A 16,343-nucleotide genomic window follows, 5' to 3' on the forward strand; every position below is an offset into this window, starting at 1 on the left:
GTTGGTCCACTTTGCATCACGGTGACAAGACACCCGAGATAAACAACTTAAAAGGTGGAAAGGTTTATTTTGGCTCCTAGTTTCAGAGGTTTCAGTCCATGGTTGGCTGGCTCCATCGCCCTTGGGCTTGTTGTGAGGCAGAACGTCATGGTGGAGAGCATGTTGGAACAAAGCTGCTTAGTACATGGCAACTGAAAAGAAAAAGAGAGAAAGGGACTAGAATTCCAATGTGTCCTTCAAAGGCATGCTTCCTCCAGCTAGACTCTATCATCAATAGCCCTGTTGGCTGGAGACCATGCCTTCAAAACATGAGCTTTTAAGGGACATTTAAGATCCAAATCACAAAAACACAAGTTTTCAGATGTTCACCCACTAGCTCCACACTGGGATTTCATATGAGAAGGTTAGATCCTCTACTACTCAGCCTTGTCAGAAGAAGATGCTTTTGCTAGAGAAAAAAAATATATCGTTTGGATAAAGGTTCTTAAAGAAGCATATTTATAGCATCCATTCCAGTGGTTACTCCTCTATGTGTTCTTATCTTTTTATTCTACAGCAGAAAAGTTTACATTATTTCTATCTCAAAGCCACCCCAAGAACAGCTGATAAATTTGTCTTTTTCCCCCCTAACATTTGATCTCTAGATGGCCCTTATTTCTGCTTCAGAGGCAGCAACTTTATATTTTGTCTCTTCTAATACTCTTGGCTTGCACTTCAAAGGTAGCCTGGCAGGTGGGGAAAACGTGATTCTTGAATGAATTGCCAATAATCTAAAGAGGAGTCTTGAATAAAGAATTAAAACTTTTTTTTTTCTAGAAAAGTAGTAATTAACAAAGGCTTCACAAGAAGATGACCATTCAATTGCTCTGTAACAATTAGGTCCTGAGCCTCAGTAGAGCAGAGGAGCCAAGAAGACAGAGGAAAGAGCCAGGCTATTTGAGTTTAAAACCCAGCCCTAGCATTTATTAGCCATATAACTTTAGGCAAATTACTTTACTTCTCTGGATCTCAGTCTCCTCATCTGTGCAACTGGAATAATTATAGTCTGCTTCACAGTGACACTGTGTGTATTAAATGAGATCATATAAGAAAACACTTAGAGATAGTGCCTCACACATATTATGAACTTACTGAATTTTATCTATTAGTATTTGTGTGTGGGTGTGTGTGTATATATGTGTGTGTGTGTGTGTGTGTGTGTGTGTGTGTGTAGTGTTGGGAAGTGAACCCAGGACCAAGCACTTTATCACTGATCTACACCTCCAACCCCAGCTGTTAGTATTTTTTAAAGTATTATTTCTAATTTAGTAAAGACAAACTGTTAATGGCCTGGTATCTGCAGACATAGAAGTGCCTTCAGATCTCATGAATATTTTAAAACACTTTGAGATCTCTAAACTAGAGGGAACACTCAAAAAGAGAAAAAAAAAGTTATTCTTCAGGGTACACCTCAAAATAGCAGCAGAGTTGTTACTGCCTTGATTAGGTAATCAGTGCCACAAAACAGCTGAATCATGGCCCGGACTCCTGCTCATGGAAACTCACATGGTCACTGTGCTCATTTTCTATTTTTGAGATATACCTTTACGGATGGAATTTTGGGTGAGGAAGTGAGGGGAAACCAGCGCTAGTTTATTCAGAAATCGTGTGTGCAATCACTTCAAGTTGGTGAAAGTGATTTTTGGCTCAAAGTCAACTGATTAGAAGGGATAAAGGAATAATAGCCATTTAATCTAATTTCCAGCAAAAATAAAGAGATGAAAAGGAATCACACAAGCCAAATTAATCTACTATTATTTTAATCAAGTAAGACAGAGCAAGCCAGATCCTGAGTCACTTTCCTGGCCAACTATTTTTAATTGACTTGAAATAACAAAGGATGAGAACCTGAAATGAACCTGAACATTTTTTTCTCATGGAGCAGCTCAGTTTCAGTGTCCTGAATTCTCCAAGAAGTGAGGATGGTGCATAAATCAATATTCTGAATACAGATTTTCTTTAAAAGTTGGAAGAAAAAAAAAAAGCTTAAAGTGAGAGAAAAACTTCATATTGGCCACAAACAACTCATTTTTATTTCTATTGATATGTTTCCTAAATTTGTGCAAAACTGATTCTGTATTTCTTCAGTACATGCTTCTTGGACACATCCATCATTATAGCATGCTTGAGAGAAAATTTTAGCCAGTAAAAGCAACAAAACTAATTCCAGAAAAGGTTTGTATCTGGCCTGATTCAAAGAGTAGATGACATATTTTAAAATCATGAACAATATATTTCAGAAATACAAAGAAGCATAGACATTATGAATGTCAATGACAAGTCAATGAGTGACCACATTTCTTCCAAAGATCCTCTATGACCATCCCAACACTGAGGTGACCACTATTAGAGATTTGGTGTTTTGTAACCAGCAAGCCCCCTCTCATAAATATCCTAACAGCCACATATATATGCGTGTACACTAGGTATGGGCAGGAATATTTGTTATAGCATGAGCTGCAAGCAAAAATATTAGCAGAGCTAAATATTCACCTATAGAAAAATGAATCAACAATTTGTGCCATCTTTGGATTTGGGTATCCACAGGAGGTACTAGAATTAACCTTTTGCAGATACCAAGAGACAACCGTAACCATACGGGCAACTGGCAGTCAATCTCACTGGGACCCCAGGATAGGATGCTGTAGAGCTAATTCTTCAGTTCTCTTTCCCCAAAGGTGAAGGAACTGGGATTTTTTTCCCAACCACTCCCTGGTCTGCCATTGGTTGAGAGCTGCTTCTGAAAGCATTAACCCTTTGGTATGTTCAGCTTGCCCTGTGCATGGACCAAATACTCTCCCTTGATGAAAACAACAACAACAAACACCTTTGGCCAGAGAGTCACAGGTATACACAATGTCTTCAGAGATACAGGTGAGTGCAGAAAGGATTGGGAGAAAAACCAAGAATGTCTGCTCAGTTTCTTGAGTCAAGATTGCCAGCAAAAGTTTTAAATTTACTGGCATTTTCCAACTAAGTTTCAACTTAATATGTGACATATTTAAGTCAGTTAAATACAGTTGCTATTTTTTAGGATTTCACTTTCCAAAGCAAGAGACATATAAATCATATAAAAAATACATTGAATCCTGTAGTGTGTGTGTGTGTGTGTGTGTGTGTGTGTTGCTAGGGATCAAACCCAGGCCCTTCTGCATGAAAAGGAGAGCTCTACTATTGAGCTGTAATGAAGAAGTGAACAAAATCTAAGATTGTGAAGATTCTCAAGGGAAAAGATCTGTTCTTTTGATTTTAAAATGAACATTTAAGTGATAGAGAAAAATGTCAATTGGTCCATTTTGGATAGACTGTTCACACCGAACTGTTTAGACTCTGAACATTATTTCAATGTTTCTACTATAACTATTCTATATATCCGTACTATACTATAACTATAGTTATACCATAGCTATAACTGAAATTATTAATCTGAATTATATATAATCTGATTTACAATCATCTGATTTACAAAACATCACATCAATGTTTGAAAGGACCGAAACACTTATTCGTGGGTTTGTTTTTATGGTAACCAAAAGAGATAAAATACAGCCTGGAATAAAACACTGAGTCACACATAGGTCCACAAATCTTTGGTCAGCTGTATTAATCTAGTATCATGTATGGTCCAGAAATAAGCAAGTATTTTACCTGGTACAATGGGGGGTATCAGTGAAATATCTCTCCTTGCCAAGGAGTGTAAATAAAATATGTGGGAGGCAAAGGCTTCTGAGATATTGCTTCAACCTGTTCTGCAGGTATCCAGTGTGAGCTATGTAAAAGTATGGGAAACCACAGCTGTATAATTCCCTCCCATTCAACACATTTATAAATAAAGTGAGCAACAGTGGACAATGTTAGCTAATAGAAATTGCCTTGTTCGTATTTTCCGGGAAGCGGGGAAGAAGACGAAAACAAAATTTGTACTGGGAATTGTGTTTAATTATTTTTGGGCTCATTCAATGTTTAGAATACATAGCCTAATGCAAGTTTATCTTCCTTTCATAATGTAGAAAACTAAGACTTGAAGAATTGTCACCATTTTAAGATTGCACAGCTAGCAGGGCTGAGAGTGTGACTTGGTGGTAAACCGATTGCTTAGCACATATGAGGCTCTGGGTTTGATCTTCAGCACCGTGGAAAAAAATTTTTTTTTTTAGAATATAAGAGAGTATGTTAGCTTTCTGTTCCTTCTTCTTCTTCTTCTTCTTCTTCTTCTTCTTTAGTTGCAGTTGGTACAATATCTTTATTTATTTATTTTTATGTGGTGCTGAGGATCGAACCCAGTACCTCACACATGCAAGGCAAGTGCTCTACCACTGAGCTACAGTTCCAGCCCCAGCTTTCTGTTCTTATAAAAAAAATCTGAGGTAATAAGCTAATAAAGAGAAAAGGCTTATTTTTACTCACAGTTTTGAAGGTTTCAGTCCATAATTGGTTGACCCATTGCTTTGGGGTCTGTGGCAAGGCAGCACATCACGGTAGGAGTACATGGCAAAACCATTCACCTCATAGCCAGGTCATGAAAGGAAGAGAAAAGGGCTGGGGGTCCCAATATCCCCTTTGGAGGCATGCCCCAGTGACCAGAAGATTTCTCATGAGGCCCCACCTCTTAAATTTTCCACCACCTCCCAACAATGCCATGAGCTAAGGACCAAGCATGTAACATTAATAATTTTCAAATTATTTCCGAAGCCTGGATCTCCATTAATTTTTTTGAGCCTGACATTCTTCCATGAATCACATTTTGCCTACATAGTCAGTCAATTTCTGTTACTCACCATTAAAGATCCTGTCTGAAATACCAGGTAAATGTAGTCTCAATTTAGAACATATTTAAAAAAAAAATAGAACATATTTATGTGGGTTAGAAAAAGAATCTATATTCTTGTGTCATGTTTCCCCAAAATTATTATGTTTCCCAATAATTATTTTGAGATTTATATTCTTCTAGAAAATTATAGGAATTACCAAGTAAAACAGTATGATGAATTTCTCCATTGTGTTTGGTTTTTGTGGATATTCTAAAAGTTCCACTCACTTTAAAAAAATCAAACACTCAGTTCTAAATTAAGGAGTAAATCTGATGTGGTATTAAGCCCAATGGTGGTGCTTTGTCTTTGGGGACAGATGTGAAGTAATGAGCAAATTTTTTGCAGACTTCTCGTTGTAAACAATTTCAACTCTCTCTAACCTTTGGACATTATCTTGTATTTAAGTTTTCTAGGATTATGGATAGAGTGGTAGAGTGCGTATTTAGCATAAATAAGAAACTGAATTCAACCCCTAGTACCAACTAACAATTAAAACCTCTGAATTTTATTTACTATTTAGACAGTTTCCATGACTTCTGATTTTTCCAACATTATTATTAAAAAAAATTTTTTTTAACCGTTTGCAAGTTCTTATGGTATTTACCTTCAGGTTTATATTTTTCTAATGTTGATGTGTCAACATCATGAGTCAATGCTGAAATGTTAATTCTGTTTCAGTTATAAAAAATAAAAATATAAACTGGGTGTGGTGGCACATGCCTATAATCCTAGCGGCTCAGGAGGCTGAGGAAGGAGGATTGTGGTTTCAAGGCCAGCCTCAGCAATAGTGAGGCACTAAAGCAACTCAGTGAGGCCCTGTCTCTAAATAAAATACAAAACAGGGCTGGGGATGTGGTTCAGTGGTCCAGAGCCCCTGAGATCAATCCCTGACAACCCCTGCCCCCTGGAAAATGAAAATATATCCAAAGCAGATGACCTAATAGTTAAAATGCACATCTGTGAAAACATTTGCTTGAATAAATTTAGAAAAATGATTGAGTGTCTTTCACTTTAGGCATTACATTGTTATCAGGTATCCATCAGACATATCAAAATGGCTAGTACATTTACGGAATCTTTTTTAAGTCTGTCTTTAAGTGAAATTCTCATATAAAATGATTTATAGTCAAGTTTAAAACTAAGTATTAAATCTCTCAACAGATATTTGGAAGGAGAAGAAACCAATAGTTTTCCATTAGAAAAGAATAATAGGAAATATTTCTGGAGGAGAAAAAAATACGTGTTTTTAATGTATACAGTTATATATCATCTGGAAAACAGAGGCATTGGGGTTTCTTGTTCTTTAAGCATTGAGTTTTATATTTCCTTCCTATGAAGCACTGTCATCCTTTCTTAGAAATTTTAGGTAGGTGTAGATTTGCAGGGGCACAATATGCATATTGAACAGAGATTAAGTAAAAATTTAGGATGAGAGCTAACACAAGGAAACGCTGGAATTTATTAGATTGTAGGATTATGTTGTTTTTGAAAATAAGAATGCAAAGGGCCTGTATCAATAAAAGCAGGTTCTCTGTCTTGTGGGTCTACCAGGGCTTGGCTTTTTGTGGCATTAGCATCTAAATTAGGATTCACACTGTGGCTGAGTTGTTAAGTGATGTTACTTCTGAGAACAGACACAATGATCATCTCTGATGGGCAAATGTGTCGCTAAAAGCTGAATTTTCCCCACACACTCAAATTAATATAATATTAATGATAATTAGGATTAACATGAGAGCACATGATATTTTAGTCACTCTGTGAAAGTAAATCCTCGGAATCCGAAAAAGTCTTTGATAAATGAAAAACCAGGAAATAAAGTTTTAGGATAAGTATGTTTTTATGGTAACCTAAGTTATCCAGAAATTACAGTGCTAGCCAACTAAACATCTATAATGATTCCAATTGTTGAAATTAAAAAGGCAAAGGAATAATCTCTACTAGTAAAGATTGAGTGTATGGGCAAGAGTTGGTTGGAATTAGATAGGAAGGGTCTTCCAGGCATTTTTCCTTTGCTTTTAGCAATAGCAACAATTTAGGAAACTCAGGAGGCTGAGGCAGGAGGATTACAAGTTCAAAGTCAGCCTCAGCAACTTAGTGAGGCTCTAAACAACTCAGTGAGACCCCGTCTCTAAATAAAATATTAAAAAGAGATGGGGGGGCTGGGGTTATGGCTCAGTGGTAGAGCACGTGCAAGGCCCTGGATTCGATCCTTAGCACCACAGAACAATAAATAAATAAAGGTATTGTGTCCAACTAAAACTAAAAAATAAATATTTAAAAAAAAGAGATGGGAATGTGGCTCAGTGGTTAAGTGCACCTGGACTCAATCTCCAGCACCAATCCCCCACTCCCCCAAAAAACAAACAAACAAAAAAAACTCAATTTAGGAAGAGACAGAGGGGGCTGGACTGAGGAGGAAGAATAACTATGGTTTTTATAAATAATGAATAATCTGTTTAATAAGATAGAAAACTTTAGGTATATTTTAGAAAAAGTTGAAGAAAATAAGGATAAAATTTTAAAATTTGGGTGCATAATACTTTAGTTAAATTGAAAACATCATATTGGACATGTACCTAAACTGTGCTGAAAATATTTATGAATGAATAAGTGACTAATTGCATTCACTTAATATATATTGATTGAATGTGCCCTGTGATAGACATAAGCCCAGCAATAGTGAACTGCAGAATTATATGAAAAATATTTAATATTAATGATTACATGAGTTGCAGTTTTCACATAGATCCTGGGAAGACCAATTTTCAGTACATAGAAAAGAATGGGAAGATTCAAAGCTATGATTACAATTTAGCCATAGTAATTGATCAATAACTCTTGGTTCGAATTTATGTAAATAGTATACAAGAACAACAAGTCTAAAATTTGACTCTGGATGTCAGGAATTAATGAGTTTCTATTTATTCTTTGGACCTTCTTGGTCTCCCATACCATTTTGCTTACTTAGTCATGATCACTGATTTCCCAAACAACCAAGTCCAATTTGGTATTATCAGGAAAGCAGGCTACTTTCCTGGTATGGAAACTTTCCCCTGGCTGGGATCTGGAAACCCACACCTAGTTCAGATATTGTTGTGCTTGAATTCCGGACTCCCAAAAGACCACCAGAGACCAAGATTGATGTAAGCAGCAAAGAGGTGTTTATTGCGAGTTAGCTCCGTCCTCCACTCGCACACAGCAACGGTGACGCTGAGAGGCCCTGAACCCAGGGTTTGCAGCAGTTTTATATACTCTTTGGGGAAGGCAGGGACTTTACATACATCATAGCATCTCTTAGCAAATCATCACACACTGCGGGAAAATCATAAAACAACTCTAAAACATGATCAGCACATTCACTGGCGGGAACAAGTTGGGTAAGGATGATTGGTTAGTACAAGAGGGCGATTCGTTTGAACTGATTGGTTGAAACCACTAGGGGAGTACGTGCGGAACTACATGGTTTCCCAACATGTTATCAACCACCATAAACTATTGGGAGGGTCATCTGGCATCTCAGGTATTTTCCCTGTCTCATGCTGATTGGTGATTAGTAGGGGGTTGCTATGAGTCCTCACCAAGCCTGACTGAGTCAGGGACACCTGGCTCCACAGATCTCTCCTGTTATTTGTAGATAAACAACTCTGCAGGGTGGGTATGTGCCTAGGAGTGCTCTGTAGGTCTTTCCAAGGACAAGGTTTATGCCCCTTTCCTCGGACAGGCTTTCTTCTGAGGTAGAAGCTGGTTTCTCAATATGTTTTCCCATTTGTTACTGAGAAAACATCCACCTGAGGACTGTGTGTGTGTGTGTGTGTGTGCGCGCGCGCGCAATCAGCCTGAAACACTGCCTACTATAATGACAATATGTTCTTTTGAATGATATTACAGATTCCTGAATTTTTATTTATTTGAGTTTTATCATCAGTCAGTATTATTCTTTTTGATGATCAAATTAACCCATATTTGGTCATAAGGAACTCCTTCAAGCTAGACAAGATGTTGGTGGTTCAGGAGTTTCTTGGTTTGCGGATGCATAAATCCAATCTCTGCCTTGGGCTTCACATGACCTTCTCTCTTGTTTCTTTGTTTTCTATTTTTCCATGGACTCTTGATATTGGATTTAGGCCCATTCAAATAATCCAGGATTATCTTATCTTGAGATCCTTAATGTAATTACATTTGAAAAGACGTCCCCACACACACCCCAAATAAAGTTTCATGCATTCTGGGGTTTAGGACATAGGCATATCTCTTGTGGAGGGGGCACTATTCAATCTACTAAATTGACTATACAAAAATTGCTGGAAAGAATAACCTTCCACGAATGGTTTTATATTTGTGGAGATCTATCTTCAGGGTCAATTCTTGAAAATAGAATTTCTGGGTTAAAGGGCAAATAAATGCAATTTTGCCAAATTTCCCTCCATATGGGTTGTATTGTTTTACAGTCCTAATGTAACAGGGGTTCACTTGATGCTTTGACTATATTCCTTGTGACTTTGAAACGTACGTTTTTTTTTTTTCTTTTCTTTTTCCCAACCTTCTGCTCCCTGACCTTCTCCTGCCTAACTTTCTCCTCCCTGATAGTCTTTTCCCTGATCTTCTCCTTCCTGATCATTCCTCCCTAATCTCATTTTCTCTGAATCACCTCTTTAAAAGCACCCTGTTCCTGCTGATGAGCAGAACCATAGCCTCTGGGACAGGAGTCCCCTGTGTTTCTCCTTTGCTAGAAAAGCAATAAAACTTCTTTTTCTCAAAACTATGTCCTTGTTATTGGATTGGCTTCCAGGACAAGGACTGACCTTTTGGCAATACTAACTGCTGTGTTTCTCTATAGCTTTGCCACTTGAATGCGTTGCCAAACATGTGTGGGGATTTTTTTTTTTTTTCTGATTCTAATGGTATTTCATGGTAGTTTTAATTTGCATTGCAAGTTTTAAACTCTTGACTTGGTTTTCCTCATTTATTGATTAAAGTGGGTCATTTATTCAATAGCACTTAATTGTCTGCAAAATACTTGATACTCTGAAACTCCAGAGACAAAGAATTAACTTCAAAGTAGGTGATTTCCTCAAAGAGTTTATAATTCAGCAGGAATGATTTTTGAGAGGAAAACAGAAAATAAAGAGACACATGCAATATATATGTGTGTGAAAAAGTATCATCATCAGCATAGTTCATGTTTCTTTATTTTTAAGAGAAGATTTGGAGTTCTATATTTTCATTAGTAAGTATGATGGGTGAGATGAATCTATATGCAGAGACGCCTGTTTCTGGCACTAACAAGTTTTGACAGTGTCACATGTTTACTGTACTATCATTTATTCCTTCCTTTGTCTAGTTGCTTAGCCTCCTCAAATAGATTGGAAGCTTTGGAGATCAGGGGAGTTGTATCGTAAACATCTTTTATCCTCAAGGCTTAGAATCATGCTTTCACCTTGCAGGTACTCAATAAATGTTTGATGATAATGTCAGCTTGATTTGAAATAGAAAAATCGAATCCTTTAAGATAAGTACATTTTATTTTTTTCAGTGAGTATAAGGAAAGATACTATTTTCCAAAGGAATGGGACAGTAAACACTGTGTTTCCTGTCTGTAATAGGGTACAAGCTAAGCTGATGTAACAAAGGTCCTTGATTTGGTTCAAGAGTGAACATAATTTCTCTCCCTTGTAACAATTTTGGAGAGTTTGTGGCTTTGATCTATGATGTCATCTGGGGACTCAGGCTGATAGGGCAGCCCTGCCATCGTCCTGAGCATGGAAATTCCATTTCTGGGTCTATGAGATTCATCCATGTTGTTGCATTTATCAGTATTCTGTTCCTTTTTATTGTTGAGCAATATTCCTTTGTATTTTTTAAATAAGCATGAATTTAATTTATTTTTAATTTTTTAATGTGGGGCTGAAGATAGAACCCAGTGCCTCCCATGTGCTCTACAATTGACCACAATCTCAACCCCCTATTCCTTTCTATTAATATGTCCCTTTTCTATCAATGCTATTTGGACAATTCCAAAAATAGAGAACTTGTTAGAAATATTGGGGTACCACAAGAAATCAGACACATACTCAAAAGTCACTCAGTAAGGCAAACATTATTTCTGCAGAAGGGTGTGCTACCAAGAAAAATCTGGCAAGCAAGTACACTGGGCAGGAAGTCTGCCCAGCTTTTTATCCTTAAGGCAGCACAGCCTTTTACTCTGATAGGAGTAGTTCAGGGTTACAGATTACCCAATTGACTAATTTAGAATTGGAGAGGGCAGGGGGAAGGGATACAGTTATGATTTGATCACCTACTACACTATAGTCAATATGATTGGAAGACTGAGGACAAAGGGAGATATGTTTGGGGGACGGAAAATGGCTACATTTTAACCATTTTGTAACTTAAAAGTAGCTCCACCCAACTACACATTATGAAATTTCGGTTTTACAACAGCAAACTCATTTTGTTATATACTAGGAAACTCAAACGACAGGTTTAACTTTGACAGAAAAGAGAACATTAATCTTACAAACTTTTAACAAATTTTGATTTTGGCATGTGTATTTGAAATATGTAGGACTAGGTTAGCTTTTCATTCCATTTCATTTAATGAGCTTTACTGAATGCCAGTAGAGGTCAAATTCTGTGCTCAGAGATGGAGATACAAGGATATGTAAATCCCTGGCTTCTCCTTAAGCTACAGTTCAACTGGAGGAGAAAAGAACAGTTTGGTTGTCCCAATTTGGATGGAAATCACGTGGTTCTAAACAGTAGTCTTAAGTTCTTGCTTGAAAAAGCTGAAATGCTGTCAAAACTTGGAGGATCCCGATGCCAGTAAATAATCCTTCAGTTCTCTTGTAAGAAATCCCCTGCCCATCTTCCATCTCAAAGTCTTGCCCCGGGGAACAGACGTCTGGCTTTAAAAAGCCTACTGGCCTGAGAGTCAGGTCCCTCAAGTTCTATTTCTGGTTCTGCTACTGGATTGCTATGTGGCTTTGCACAACACCGGGAACATTCACTTCCTACTAGGAAAGAGGCAAGACCCTGAGCGTCCTCTGAGCAAGGGACCTCCACACTCCCAAGTGAGGTTGGGTCCTGGAACTAAGGGGACTGGTTGAACACCTCACAGGAGACTAGGCAAACCCATTTCTTTTAGTATGTAATTGGAGCTCTGATCTAGCGTAAATCCGGAAGCAAGCCTAAAAATAGTTTGCATTTTAAAAGCCTTCATACAGGAGTGTGTGTGTGTGTGTGTACGCAGCCGGGAGTATGAAGGTACCAGAGTCTGGGACTTTCCGGAGCAAAGGGAAAGCAGATGGTATTTAGCACCTCTAAGACGCTCAAAAGGAGGTCGCAGAGCCTCGCCTCCTAGAGAACTACATTTCCCAGGAGCTTTTGCGGCCTACCGCGGGAGGGACCACGTGCTCATAGCCCACTGAGTCCCATTGTGCTGAAGACACACCACCCTGATTGGAGAGCCTTTTCGCGGTGCTTCCCGGGACTTGTAGTACAACGTGCGAGAGGAACACGCTTCTTTGTGATTCGCCGCGCCAGCTCCAGGTGCGTCACCGCGAGGGTCTAAGCGAGCCGGAGGATGTCATGCGAGGCGCGTCCGAGACTCGCGCGCGCGCGCGTCGCGCCTGAGGGGCTGGCCAGCGCCTCCCGCGGGGCGGGGCTGTTCGTTCCGCACCGACACCGCCTTCCTGCCCCCGCCCCTCACCGGGCCCGGCCGGCCCCTCCTTCCTGGAGTCAAAGCTGAGGCAGAGGTGGCGGCGGTGGTGGCCCGGAGCGCCGCGGTGAGTGGCCCGCGCGACACGCGCCGGTCCCGACCCTATGCGGTGACTCGTGTGGCGCAGGCGCTCCTGCCCCGCCGGCGGGGCCCAGGCTTCCCGCGGCGGGATGTTCTCCCGAAGGAGCCACGGGGATGTGAAGAAGTCCACCCAGAAGGTGTTGGACCCCAAGAAGGACGTGCTGACTCGCCTGAAGCACCTGCGGGCGCTGCTTGGTGAGGCGCGCGCCGGCGTGCTGGGCCTCCGGGCACTGGGGTCGGGGGCACCTGCCTGAGAGGGTGTAGTCTGCGGGCGGGCCAGAGACCCCGCGGACACCGACCCTGTAGAGTCACGGACAGGGATGCTGGGTCGGGGGCTGGGGATAGGTGGGCGTCAGACCTTGTCTACTCCGGGCTGCGACCCCTTAGGCATTGTTTCCCCAAAAGCCATAGCCTGGCCGCGGACCCTGCCTTGTCGCTCTGGAGTGTAAATTGACACAAGGCTCTCTTTGCGCGTCTGCCCTCCGGGGTAACCTCGAGGCCCGGCACAGCGGTGACTATCCCCTCTACTTCCCCGCACATAAATTGAGCCCCAGGTGGTACGTACGTACGTACGTACACACACACACACCGAACTGTCATCTATCCCTTCTACTTTTTAAGTTTTAATTTTCGAGCCTGAGACATTAGGTATAATGAGACCCAGTGGTCCCAGCACAGACTTAATTGAACTGTCATCTCTCTCACTCCTCCCTGTTTTATTTATTTATTTTTACTTTGCAGTCTGAGGCAGCAAATACACTGATTCCAAGCAATATCAGCATAAATTTAACTGTCATCTCTCTTCCCATGTCCCCCTTTTAATTTTTTATTTTGGGTCTGGCTTTTTCAGTTTCTTTGTGTTATCCTTATGAAGGTAGCTGTTCTGCCATTTGGAGGGAGGGGTGGTTTTCTTGGATTCAGGGAGACTGCTACTTTTTTATTAACCAGCATGACAACCATGGGCCTATGATTTCTTCTGCTTTGCTGGCCTGCTGGGTGGAGGCCCTGCAGAGCCCAGGTGGGTCTGGAATTGACCTATGGTGAAGCTCAGCACTGTGGATGTAAAGTGTCCACCAGCTTCCTGTAACCTGCTGCATGTGATCAGCTATGTTTTCTTTTCTTTCTTTCTTTTTTTTTTTTTTTTTCTTTTCTTTTTAAAAACCTCTTGGTCTAACTTTTGTTTAGGACAGAAACACCTATGCCCATCTATAGACAGACTTGTCTGTGTATTTGGGGGCCTAGAGCAAAAGACACCTTATGTTTCTTTTAGGTGTGTTTTAGTGTTAAAATAAGTAAAAATCACTTAGTTTTAACGTGTTTGTCACTTGAGAAAATATGACATAAAAGAATTCATTTTATATGTGAGAATTTTAAATTAAGATCTCGTTCATAATATTAAAAGTTGCTAATTATTTCTTTTCCATTTATACCCTGTGACCTTACCACTACGGAAAAAAACACAAACAAAAACCCAATACCTGATTTTACCAAGTAAGTTATTCACTATTTTAGATTCCTGAAGTTTACATTTATTTGTTCAGTTTGGAATGAAATGTAAATTAGTTACTGTTACAGGGATTAGTTTTCAAGACTTTTGAAAGCAAAATGTGGTGTTCTTGGTAAACTGAACTTTCTACTTCCTGTAGTAAAATACCATGCACACACTGATTGCTTTGTGCCTGGTTTTTTGGTAGTGACTGATTAACACCTACTGCAGGGACATTTTGATAAAGGAGAATTGAGCAGTATTTTAAAAGCATTTGATACTTTTGGACTTTTTCTGTAATAGAAAATTTAAACCTTTGTTCTGTCCAAGTCTACAAGATTAAGTTGGCTACATTTTATAAAGACATTAAACCCAGATCATACTGGTTTCTTAGAGATACACGTACATTGTCACCATTCTGATAAATTAGATACTTTTCAAGTCTGTGTAATTATGGTTTGTCTTTAAGTTGTATGTCTTATTTTAAGGAACCTCCTTTTATCATTTCAATGATCTCAGTATGACTGCAGTTTTGTAACATGGAGAAGTTCTTTGATATTTCCTTAGGTGTATGTTTTTCTGTTGTTGATAACATTTGTTTGTGGAATGGCCCAGTTTCCTTTGTTTATTATTATGATCTTTGTAGGGATTGGATTTTTATAAAATTTGTCTGAGGAGGTCTAGTCATGATGTTTAGTGTAAACTTTTGCTTTACAACTGGGATTTAAGGATTTTAACGAAGAATTAATGCATTACTTCCTACTTTATCGTATACCATATTCAGTTGCTGCTTATTTTTAAAAAAGAGAAAACAAAGCCCTTTTCAATGGAAAGATAGGAATTAAGCCAAAATTTAGGAAACTGAAGGAAATGAATAGTAATTTCTATTGATTTTTATGTATAAATTTATAAAACACTCTTGTTTTTCACATATTTAAAGATGTTATTTATAAGGATGATACCATTGACTGGGTTTGCAATCTGTGTCTGCCACTTGCAACTGCATAACTTGAGCTAGTTACTTAGCCTGTCCTTGAATCTCAGTTTCTTCACTCTGCTAAATGAGTATGGTAAGGTCTGTCATGTAAAGGGTTATTGTGAGTATGATGTATAAATGACTTAAGTGGAGTAGATATTTAACAGCTCCTTTTTGCATTACCATTGATGGGATGGGACAAATATTTTGGTAGTAGTTTCTGTACTCTTCTTTCTTATTTTTTGATAATGGTGATGGATTTATTCCCTCTTCATAAAAAGTAACCTGAGTTTAAGACATCTGGCTGAGAAATAGAGAATAAGCTGTGGAGAGTACAGTATTAATATCATGATAATGACTTCAATTCAAACTTACTTAAGATACTTTGACCTGGCTAGATACTATATATTGGCCTAATAATAATTATTAACTTTATTTTAATATGTAAAATAAAGTTAATACTTTATTAACTTAAGGAACACTGAGGCAAGGCAGGCCTTACAAGTTGCCAAGCCATATACTAAATGTGTTTATATGTGTTATATTAGAGGAAGAACAAAGAGCTGACTTCCAGTTCTTCCTGCACTGTTGAAATCATCATTGGGAAAGTAGATGACCAAACAAACCCAAACCCCAAAATATCAAGTATATTACTGTTTTGCTCCAGCAAGAATTTCATGTCTAATTGAAAGTTGAGTGCCCACTGTAAGCCTCAAATTAGAGTTAGGCATTGATAAAGGCAAGAGTTAATATCACATAATAGTAAACATACGGTGCATTATGTAATTAGATAGTCTGTTACATGGTAGACTCCATTATAGGATTTCAGAAGACAAAAAGACCATTAAGAATGACAGAAAAAGGGCTGGGGTTATGGCTCGGTGGTTGAGCACTTGCCTAGCGCTTGTGAGGTACTGGGTTTGATCCTCAATAAAGGTATTGTGTTCATCTCCAACTGAAAAAAAGAAAAAGAATGATATAAAAATTGGGGCATCTTGAAAGTTTAATTCATGCTAGACCCTGAAAAATGGATAGACAAGCTCTTACCAATAGAAATGTAATATGAGCCATATGTGTTATTTAAATTTTCTAGTAACCACTTTTAAAAAGTAAAAAGAAGTAAGTGAAATTAATTTTTGACAATGTATTTTAGCCTCATGTATTTAATATGTATTATCAGCAGTTAATAAATGTAAAATATTAGTGATAGTTTTCACATTTTTTTCCATA

At 38.7% G+C, this 16,343-nt stretch overlaps 1 protein-coding gene across 6 annotated transcripts in view; it reads left to right on the top strand.

Moving 5' to 3' along the window:
• Positions 1-12,576: 12,576 nt before the first annotated feature.
• Positions 12,577-16,343, top strand: part of Ralgapa2 (Ral GTPase activating protein catalytic subunit alpha 2) — a 325,786-nt gene continuing 322,019 nt past the window's right edge. For all 6 annotated transcript variants that reach the window (XR_011706732.1, XM_027955724.2, XM_071608693.1 and 3 more), the window contains exon 1: positions 12,577-12,846. Coding sequence is in view for 5 of the 6 variants with exons in the window: in XM_027955724.2 (XP_027811525.2) it covers positions 12,741-12,846 (106 nt within the window). In the remaining variant the exon portion in view is untranslated. The remainder of the gene's footprint in view (positions 12,847-16,343) is intronic.

Source organism: Marmota flaviventris, chromosome 2 (genome assembly GCF_047511675.1).
Source record: "Marmota flaviventris isolate mMarFla1 chromosome 2, mMarFla1.hap1, whole genome shotgun sequence".
NCBI classification, from domain to species: Eukaryota; Metazoa; Chordata; class Mammalia; order Rodentia; family Sciuridae; genus Marmota; species Marmota flaviventris.